We start from the raw sequence: 9,725 nt of genomic DNA on the forward strand, positions 1-9,725 counted from the left end.
AGAGAAGGGGATGGAGCCACAAAGCCACCAGGCCTTCTACCTCGTCTCCTCGTTCTCTCCTAGACCTCATTCAATTGGCCCTCTGGCCACCACTTTCCTACAGTTCTCAGGTTCCACATGCCCCCAAACTCACCTTGTCTAAGACCTAGCACCTGCCATCTAGCCCCAAGCACCCAACTTGGCTCCCACTCGCCTAGGCTCCTGGTGCATTTGCTTGCCCCAGACTTGACACAAGTGTCAAATCTCTCCACAACACACCCACCCTACCCTCTGTGGCAAGGTCCTGCCGATCCCGGAGGGGGAGAGCACTCAGGCGGGGGACATCTTCAGGCACCATGGCCCGGGCCTGACCCAGGGCTACAGCAGCATGACGGCAGACGTGTTTGATTCGGGGACCCTGCACAGGGGACTCGGGGCCCTGGGGGAAAAGAAACCAGAAATAAAAGCTGGGAGTTGCTGCTTGTACTCCTGCAACCAGCCTTCTTCAGAGGGCCCTCTTCCCAACCCATACCGATGGTCTCTCTCTTTTAGTTTCCACCGACTCATCTTCAGACTTGATGGAAACTCTATCTGAGACCTGCTTGACAGTCCCCGTGACCTCTTCCAACTGCCCTCCAGGGCTTGGCTGCTGTGGGAATAACAAACAGGGTCAGAAATTAGAAAGTGAGGAAAGATGGGGCCAGGGAAGGAACACAGGAAGCTGGGGGACGAGATGGACTGGCTGAGGGTTCCCTGCAATGCTAAACAGTGTCTACGGAGGCAGGAGGTTAAGGGATTACAGGGAATTAAGGCTGGATGACTAGGTGCAGGGGCCTGGCCAAAGTACCATGCTTACCGGCATCAAAGATGCCACCTTCTGCTGCTGCTGCTGGTCAATCTTGAACAGCTGCACCTTGGCTCTCTTGAGGAGACTGAACATTTTCTCCTCTACACCAGACAGTGGTAAGGAACCCAGGCCCGCAATCCGAGTTTTTTCCAGTGGTGATGGTGGCTGTGGCTGCAGTGGTGGTAGTGCCTGAGGCAGCAGCTGGGTTTGCAAGGCCTGTAGGGACTGCTGTAGCTGAGCCTGAGGCTGCTGCCCATTGCTTGGAGCTGGAGCCCCAGGTAGGGGCACCTCGGCCTTAACTGGGGTGGCGACCACAGGGGCAAATCGAGGCAGGCTGAGATGGTTGGTGCGGCCCACTGCCCGTGGCTCAGGCTCAGCTGGAGATTCATCAGCAGGAGGAGGCTCTGGCTCAGGGGCTTCAGGGGCTCCAAGAGGAGGAGTAGTGTCTGAGGCCCCAAGGGAGCAGGGGCCTCCCAGGATGAGTGACAGGGCAGGGGGTGGGGGTGGGGCCACAGAGGAGCAGGGGGAGGAGGGGCAGTTCCGGTCAGTGAGGCAGTCCAGCTTAAATGTGTCTCTTAGGATAGAATCAGCTCTTTTCAGGAGTGCACTGGGGTGACAGGGGGCTGGGGCACATGGTGGAGAAATGGTGATGGCCTTGGGGATGAGTGGGAGATCTGGCAACGGAGGTCAAGAGAGTAGGTGAGACCCACCTTAGAGGTTTGGGGGGTCTTATCCATAATCAAAACTGATGACATCGTGAGTAAACTGCACCACTGGGCAATAAACTGCCTGGATATTCTTCAGGAAAGGTGCTTTAAAGGCCAGTGGGGCTTGTCTTCCTTAGAGGGCCTCCTGGCGGTGTTGCTGGGCGGGGAGGAGGGTGCCTCAGCCCCTGCCCCGAGCAGCTTCCCTGCTTCCGCCGCTGGCTGGAGCCTGGGAGGCCGCCCGCTCCTGGAACATGTAGCTGGGACCACGGAGGAGGATTTTCTGCTCCTCTGGGAGCAGGAGGTGGGAGGATGGTGGGGTGGGAGGGGTCACTGAGGGTGGTGGTGGAGGGCAAAGTGGGATGGAGGAGATGTTGAGGGGGATGGAGGGTTGGGAGGGAGGGCTGGAGGAGTCAGAGATGGTGAGGGCAGCTTTGCTTCTTCCTTTTCCTCAGCTAGCATCATCTCTTTCTCAGCTACAGCTCTCTCTTCCTTCTCTCCCCCCTCCTCATCTTTCTCTTCTTCTTTCACCTCCTCTCCCTCCTCCTTCAACTTCTGTTCCTTGCTCCAGCAAGGGCCCTCTCCCTGTCCAGGTCCGACTCTTCCTTGGGGGGCATCCTGGCAGCTTTCCTCATGTTGATCTTGACCCTGACCTGATTCAAGCCCCAAGGACAATTGTTCCATCTTCACTTTTCTGGCCTTTGAAACAAACTTGATCACGAGGGGGAGCCCGCCTCGGCCTCGACCCCTGCCTCCACGGCCTCCTCGCCCAGACTGTCCTCCACGCTTGGGGGTCCCAGGTCCTGGGCCAGGCCCCTCCTTGCACTTCCAGCTGCCAGTTCGGTGTTTTACTGGAACCACAGGAGGTGGGGGCTCAGGTTTGGGGATTGTCACAGCTGCTTCTGCCACCATTACTGCTTGTTGCTTCTTCCTGCAGGGGCCTGCTGGCCGTCCTGGGGGCCGCCCTCGAGACCGACGGGGGGTGGAGGCCTGGCACTGCCCTCAAGTTCTGGCCCGCCGGAGAAGTTCAGTCAGTGCCTGCACCATTCGTTCTGTACCCTCCTCACCCCGTTTCCGGGCAGGAGTCTTTGGGGGGGTAGGAGCCACATCTGCTAGGCGAGGAGGCAGAAGGGGGGTCATCTTATGCTTGCGGCCCCGACCTCGGGGGGCTCGACCTAAAAGGAGAATAGGTGTGGGGAGATGGGTCAAGCCAACCCTGTGGACTGAGGAAAACGTTTCAGGAGGGCCAGGACTAAGTCTTACTTGTCTGTTTCCCCCACAGCCCGGCCTAACTTAGGCTGTGAACACAGAAAACACTCGGTCACTGATGGAGACTGCAACAGGGAAGAACTGACACAAAGAGCAAGAAAAACATTGCTGTAAAGCTATAGAGGTAGAGTTTCCCCATTACTCACCTCGCTGGGACCGGAGCGCAGAGCGCAGGGAACTGGGGGCCACATCTTCATCTGAATGAAAACCCTGAAACTCCTGATTTAGGGGACCAGGGGTGGAGGGGAGAAAGAGCAGTCAGTGCCAAAACCCTTGTTCCACCTGAGACTAAGGTATCGAGGACAATCCCCAGTTTCCTCCTTAATGTACCCTTGCCTATTTACAAAAGAACTAAAGAGGCTAGAAGGTGAGGAGAGGGAAAAACAGGGTCTCTCCCTAGGGATGGAAACACAGGGTATTTTGAACTCCCATCTCCTGTGCCAGACCACACTGGCGCTGCCATCCTTTCGCTGGCCCAGAAGGAAAGAGAATAGGGTCTTCTCAGGCCAGGGAGGTGCAACCCTCAGATTCCCTCATATCAGACTCAGAAAAAAGTAGGACCATTTACACCCTCATGAACCACAGTCTCTTCCCGAATGAAGATAGGAATAAGACCATCCGAGTGTGGTGTCTGTGTGTGCGAAATACTTTATCACAGAGGTTTATCAAAAGGTTTATCACCTCACTCAGATAAACTGTCCTCAGTAATACAATCCACACCTTCCTGTCTTTTCTGAAGCTGGGGATAAATTCTGAGCTGAACTCTGACCTGCCCAGTCTCAGCCTTCATTCCATTTCTTTCCAACCTGTGCCCCTATGAGGAAGCCCTCCACCATTCTACCCTCTCTCTACTTTAGGTCAGAAGAGGAAATGGGGCACTGGTGAAACCTGGGCTGTGTCAGAAGTTATGAGGCTGGGCGGGGCGGATTACAGGTAAGATCCAGAGAACCCTAACCTGGGTCCACTAAAGCCACGCTGCTGCTGCTGTCAACCACCACTGGTTGGGCATGCAGTCCCCATAGCCTCCTCGCCCAAACCTCTACTGCCCTAGCTTTGCCAGCTACCAAGAAGGATCAGCCCAGGACACTTCAGCAGGACCTGCCTCGGGCCCAAGTTCCCAGGTGTAGCTTGGGTTTCTCTATCCACTTGCAGAGGCCCCTTCCACCGACAGTTCCGTACAGCCTACCTCTTCCCATGACTATTTCCAGGGCCCTTTCCCTCCGCAGGGGCCCTGAGGACGCCGCTTCCCCACGTCATTCCTCGGGGCCACCCAGACCCCTGGAAGCCCCCAGCCTCCGCCCCGCCCGGCGCCGGGGACGCCTCGGACTGCCTCACCTCATCATCGGATTCCCCGTCACTGCTCTCCTCCTCTGGCACGCAGCCACGGTTCGGGCCCCAGCCCCGGCCTCGGCCCCGACCCCGCTGAACGCGCGGGCCAGCCCACAGGCGGCGGAGACGGCGCAGGCCCCGGCGGAGCCCCAGCAAACGGAGTAGGGCCGTGTCCTCCCCGGGCTCGGCTCCGCCCGGCCCCGCCGTGCCGCTGCCGCGCCGCAGAGCTACCCGCACTCTCTCGGCCCCGCTGCCCCGTCCGCCGCGGCCCCCGCCCCCGCCGGAGCCCCGCGGCCGGCCCGGGAAGCGGCCCCGCGCGGAGCCAGGCCCCGGGCAACTGCCGCCGCCCGCCGCCGCCGCCATCTTGGCACCGTGAGAGGGGCCGGGGAGGCAGGGGGAGGGGCGGCCCGTGCGCAGGACCGGGGGGAGGGGAGGGAAGTGAGGGGCGGGGCGGCTGCGGCTTACGACAACAACTAGCGCCGCCGCGAAGCTGGCGGGAGCTGGGGGCTGGGCGGGCCACGCGCGGGGTATCACGGGAGCGGGAGTCCGAGGCCGGTCGGCCGTCACCTTAGATCGCGCCTGAAGAGCACAGTGCCCGCGTCGCGGCGGGAGAGGGGCGAGGCGCAGGGGCCTCAGGGAAATGTAGTCCAGGCGCCTCGCTCCTTCCGCCGGGAGTGGGAGAGTGAGATCTCACCCAGAAAGCAAGCTAACTCTCGGGCCGCCGGAAGGTGTGGTTCTCGCCCCCAGACTCCTCCCGTCAGTCTTGTGTAGGCCACCGGCTCGCATGAACTACTACTCCCAAGGTGCATGGGGCTTCGGATCCTGAGAGCCCCCCCCCCAAGGCACTGGGAAACGAAGTTCGCAACTGCAGGAGGCGTGGGCTGGGGAAGGGGCGGCGGCCAACGGTTAGTCTTAGTTCGAGGTACAGTCAGACCTCTCGCTGTTACGCGCAGTGTGGAGGAAAGATGCCACGGAAGCCACGGCCCTGCAGTCCTTGTGCTCAAGGAGAGGAGGCGAGTGGCCAAAAGCTGGGCGGAACACGCATTCTTTTCCAGCCTCGGGCCAGGAATCCCAAACTCAGACGCCGCGCGCCTTTGCTTGCTGTGGAAGGGGCAGTAACTTGGGTTCTTATAGTCTCGCCACAGGGCTTGCTGCTAAGTTTGCCTGGACACCGAGCCCTCGCGGCCCGCTGCCCTCGGGGGAGGACAGGGAACCCCAGGTGATGGAGGAGGTGGCTGCCGCGCCAAACAACGGACGCACGGCCACCAGGGGCCGCTACAGGACTAGAGGCAAGGCTGCGGCCTCCCCGGTCCCCACGCACAGACCAAAGTCTGGACTCGGCTTGTCCTGAGGAAGGCACAGGAAACGCTTTATTTTGGTGATGAAATCAACAGCCCCCGCACGGTTAACCTTCACTTATGCAAACTTCACTGCCTTCACCCCACACGGTATCGCTGGCCCAGGCTTCTGCGGCCCGTGGTCATCTGGGGGAGAGGCTCTCGGCGCCCCTCCTGCGGCGCTTCTTAGAGCCGAATTTTTTATGCATCCGAAGCCCCAGTGACGGGTCCGAAGCCTAGCCAGCCTGCTTGCCCGTCTTTCATTCTTTCATTCTTTGGCTGAAGCCAAAGAAGCTACAGACATCTCGTCAGGTGGAGGAGGAAGGGGGCCTACAGGGAGAGGTCGAGGCCGGGGATGGTCTGGAGGAGGAGGAGGAGGTGGAAGAGTATAGGAAGGTGGAGCGAATGGTCCATCCGGGTGGGAGCTGGCTGGGCGAGTGGCCGCGCATGTGCGCCTGCATGGAGGCCAGGCTAGGGCACCCGGCTCTGCACAGAGGGCAGCGGTAGGGTGCGGCCCCGTGTGTCCGCAGGTGCTTGGTCATGGCAGAGAAGTCCCGGGAACGCTGAGGACAGAGGCTACAGGAGAAGGGCTTCTCTCCTAGGACGGGTGGAAGGGAAGGCCGGTGAAGTAAAAAAAAGGGCGAAGGCTGGCGTAGGGGTTGACTTGGGCGACCTGACAAGGGAGTTGCATGGGAGCCTGGCACACAGAAGGACTTAGGGGCGGGCAGACCGGTGCTTGGACAGAAGCAGACAATTTACACTGGGCAGGGTGCCCATACCTGTGTGGACTCGGTAGTGTGTCTCCATCTGATGCTTGAGTGAAAACCTCTTTCCACAGACAGAACAAGAATAAGGCCGAGACCGAGCAGGAGGGGCAAGGGGTCGGTGGTGTGATGGGTGGCCTGCTGTGCCCACATGACCCACACAGGTTGCAAGTGCACCTGTGGGGACAGAGATGGCAAAGGAAGGCAGGGCTGGGAATCCCAGAGCCAGATCACTGGAACACCCAGGCAAGACATCAGGGACTACAGAAGGGCTGAGGCAAAAGCTTCCTCACCCTACTTACCTGTGTGCCTCTGATCAGTCTTTTCTGTCTCCCCAGGGCTGAGTTGTGTGGGGCCCTGGGGGAGGGGACCTGGAGGGAACAGAATGAAGTAGGGGCCCTGTTCAGGCTGGACTGCTGCAGCCCTAGCCCCAGCCCCAGCCCCAGCCCCAGCCCCAGCCCCAGGAGAGATACCATGTTACAGATTTTATGCAGGGCAGTGAGGGGCTCACCTTGGGTAGGGCTGGAGGAGGCCAACTGGTTCTGGCTCCAAAGCCCTTTGTGGAGGTTCAGGGACAGTGGGATCCTGGGGATGGGATGGGAAAGAGTTACAGCCTTGTCAAAACCTGAGATCCTGATCAGCCCCTTCCTGGAGAGGGAGGTGTCGTGAGTTCTCAGGGGCTGAGCTTTGGCTTCCCTTGTGGTGGGAGCTTCTTGTCCCATCTCCAGCTCAGGAAATGTACAGTACGGATAAGAGATGTGATGCCCTTCCACCCATCACCACAGCCTCTCCTGAACCGCTCCCTCCCAGCCAGGGGTCCGTTAGGCCCTTCACTCACCTCTGGTCCCGAGGCCAGACCTCTTGCCAGGCTGCAGTGATAGGGGTGCTATGGGAGAAGGGAGTGCCATATCTAGGCGGCACCAGCAGGATGCTCCACAGGGAAGGCTGTCCCTCCCCCAACCAAGGGGCCTCAGCCCACCAAGGCCTAGAGGTGATGTTGGTTTCAAGGGTACCTGGTGGGGGAAGGGGGCCAGGGAACTTCCCCAGACTTTCCTCAGAGCCCCCTGGACTATCTTTCACCCACGTGATCACTTCTTGCTTCCCATCTACTGTTGCATGGCCAACAGGGCATTGGTTGAGTTTCTCTTCTGATCTCATCTGCTCCCCCTGGCCCTTCTGCTTTGCCTCTGCCGTCTCAGGGCTCTGTCTTGGTGGCTTGTGCTCATGCACCGTCTCCTGTTCTCTCTCACCAGCTCTAACAAACTTCTCTGGTTTCTGTTCTCCAAGGCCCCCCACTCTTTTCTTAGACTTCTTTGTAGGTTTCTCTGGCTCTTCCTGATGTTCTTTCAGCCCGGGATTCAGCTCTATTCTGGTCCCATCTCTTCGAGCCTTCCTGCATGCCTCTTCTAAGGACTGCACCCCCAAGGCCCTGGCAGCCTCCTCAAGGGGCCCCAGTTCTCCAAGTTGCAGCTCTGTACTCTCCCCATAAACAAAGTACAGAAGCTGTGCGAAAGTGGAAGGGCTGATTCCTTTCACTAGAGCCCAGTGGCCCCTGCGGCCCAGCTGCTGGCTCACACCTGCCAGCACCAAGCTGTGAGCAGGAAACTCTTGGCTCCCCACAGTGATCAGGGTATCACATAATGCTGGCCAGAGCCTGGCTGCTAGCCGTACCAGTCGATCAGAGCCATAGGGGCTAGGCAGTCTTATTGGGGACAGAGGCATTGTGCCTTGCGTGGGTACCAGTCTCAGAGGTTCTGAGAGAAAGGCCATAGTGTGAGATCCATGGTGGAAAGAGGAGAGAGGAACAGCATATTCTCAAGCCTGTGGAGGTGAGGGGAGAAAGAGTGAGTTGTTGGTTCTGGATCAGAGCTTTCTGTCCTGAATGGAGCTAATAAACTAACCCAAGAAAGGACCTGAACTTATCCCAGATCATAATGGGCCAGGGGTGGGGATGGGGTGGTAAGAGAATGGAAATTAGACCAAATTCAGGACTTAAAGAGCAAAGACCTGGCAGTTAACTATATCAAATAGTGGGCGTAAGACTAATATACATGGATTCTGCCAATTGGCAATCTCTGACTTACAAGAGAGCAGACACTGATGCTTCTGCTTCTCTGATCCCCTCTGCAGAGAAAGACCTCTGAGTAGGCCAGGCTCTTCTCATTCCAGACAAAGAGATCACCATTAGACCCAGGCAGTCCTGCCAGTTAGGGATAGAGCAAGACACGGCTTCATGGGAGAGTTTAGAGAGCTAGCGCGTCTTCCCCACGCAAGCCCATCATGTGGAGCTGAGGGTACTGGGAGGCAGAAAGGGCAGCAAGAGAGGGATCATAGCTGCAGGAGGCTCCTTGAGGCTGAAGCTTCTAGAACACATCTTGAGAGAAGGAGCTGGGAGAGACCAAAGACACTCATCTAGTGAGTTAAGAGAGCAGATGCAGAAGCCACAAGGGAGAGAAGCCTCTCGACCCAAGGATGGAGAGGTTTTGGAGAAGACTGACCCCTGAGGAAGTGAGAGAAAGGGAAATGAGAACTGTAAAGGGAGAGGCTATTTCTTTTCAAGGTTAAGATAAGGAGATAGTTTAATTTTGTTTTTCATAAGCCAGAAGTGAAGAATAGAAAGACAACCCAACAATGCAGAAGTTTATTACACATCAAAACCACCACATTGTCTTTTAAAAAGAACTGGGAACCCAGGTAAAGAGAGACAGACGCAAGTGTCTCAGTGCGGAACAGGCATGTTCCTAGGTATGGGCTCACTGTAAGGACCCTTGTGGGATGGAGGATTACTACTTGGACACCTCAAGGAGGGGGCTACAGGTTGGACAGAAAGAGGGGTATAGTAGGAAGAAAGTCTCAGCTAGAGAGAAGAAACCACTCACCAGTTCTAGCTTCCTCCTGGACACCGCATGTTCTGAACTGCTGTTTGGGCTCCCGCCTGCCCCCACCCCAGCTAGCCCCGCCCCTGACCTCACAGTCTTCCATTGGGTGTCCAAGTATCAGTCTGCCAGTGTCCCCCAACGAGGAGTGATTTTATACCCCTGGCTCTGCTTCATCCCCTCCAGAAGAGACCACTCCCTCTAATTCCAGAAGCCAAGCATTTGCCTCCTAACCTGTCTCATTATTTCATTTGAACTTCTAGAGTCAAAGAAATGTATCTGAGGCAACAAGAACTTTGAACTAACCAAACCTGCCTTTGAGTCTCATCTCTGCCATTTACTAGTTGAGTCACCTTGGGCAAGTCATCACTCTGAGCCTCAATTACCTCATCCATGATAGGGTTAACCTCTGCTTATCTCATTTGGAGGTAGGGGTGAAGATTAAGTGAAATGATGAATGTGAAAGTGGCTTGTCAGTACATAGCCGCTAACATTAGAATAATAATTGAACGATATTTGAATATTAATATTTTTAATATTGACATTTGAATAGTATTAGTTCTGTTTCTTAGAGGTGTCAGTAGACCTCTAGCAGCTGGAATCTGTTTCTACTATTTTAG

The 9,725-nt window shown here is 57.1% G+C and overlaps 2 protein-coding genes across 3 annotated transcripts in view; both read right to left on the reverse strand.

The window, feature by feature from the left end:
- Window positions 1-4,506, reverse strand: part of KMT2B (lysine methyltransferase 2B) — a 22,099-nt gene extending 17,593 nt beyond the window's left edge. The window contains 3 exon segments of the mRNA XM_039850213.1: window positions 2,526-2,705; window positions 2,946-3,018; window positions 4,135-4,506. Coding sequence (XP_039706147.1) covers window positions 2,526-2,705; window positions 2,946-3,018; window positions 4,135-4,491 — 610 coding nt within the window. The 5' untranslated portion in view covers window positions 4,492-4,506.
- A 958-nt stretch (window positions 4,507-5,464) lies between these two features.
- Window positions 5,465-9,266, reverse strand: ZBTB32 (zinc finger and BTB domain containing 32). Of its 2 annotated transcripts, XM_039850119.1 has the most exons (6): window positions 9,109-9,266; window positions 7,068-8,050; window positions 6,741-6,814; window positions 6,532-6,600; window positions 6,245-6,406; window positions 5,465-6,063 (listed from the first exon to the last, which is right to left on the reverse strand). In XM_039850119.1, the coding sequence occupies exons 2-6, from the start codon at window positions 7,997-7,999 to the stop codon at window positions 5,774-5,776; spliced, it is 1,527 nt and encodes a 508-aa protein (XP_039706053.1). In that variant the 5' UTR covers window positions 8,000-8,050; window positions 9,109-9,266; the 3' UTR covers window positions 5,465-5,773. The 2 variants fall into 2 exon arrangements, with proteins under 2 accessions (XP_039706053.1, XP_039706054.1); XM_039850120.1 differs by lacking the exon at window positions 9,109-9,266 and having other exon boundaries at window positions 7,068-8,432.
- Window positions 9,267-9,725: the final 459 nt, after the last annotated feature.

The sequence above is a fragment of the Pteropus medius genome, unplaced genomic scaffold, assembly GCF_902729225.1.
Source record: "Pteropus medius unplaced genomic scaffold, Ma_sr-lr_union100, whole genome shotgun sequence".
NCBI lineage: Eukaryota > Metazoa > Chordata > Mammalia > Chiroptera > Pteropodidae > Pteropus > Pteropus medius.

Bases quoted from the DNA above. Each gene is read 5' to 3' on its own strand.
- ZBTB32 (XM_039850119.1), bottom strand. From the start codon at position 7,999: ATGGCCTTTCTCTCAGAACCTCTGAGACTGGTACCCACGCAAGGCACA. The intron at 6,815-7,067 runs GTGAGTGAAGGG...TCCCATCCCCAG, and splicing joins GTCTGGCCTCGGGACCAGAG to GATCCCACTGTCCCTGAACC. The intron at 6,064-6,244 runs GTATGGGCACCC...CACCCGTCCTAG, and splicing joins ACACTACCGAGTCCACACAG to GAGAGAAGCCCTTCTCCTGT.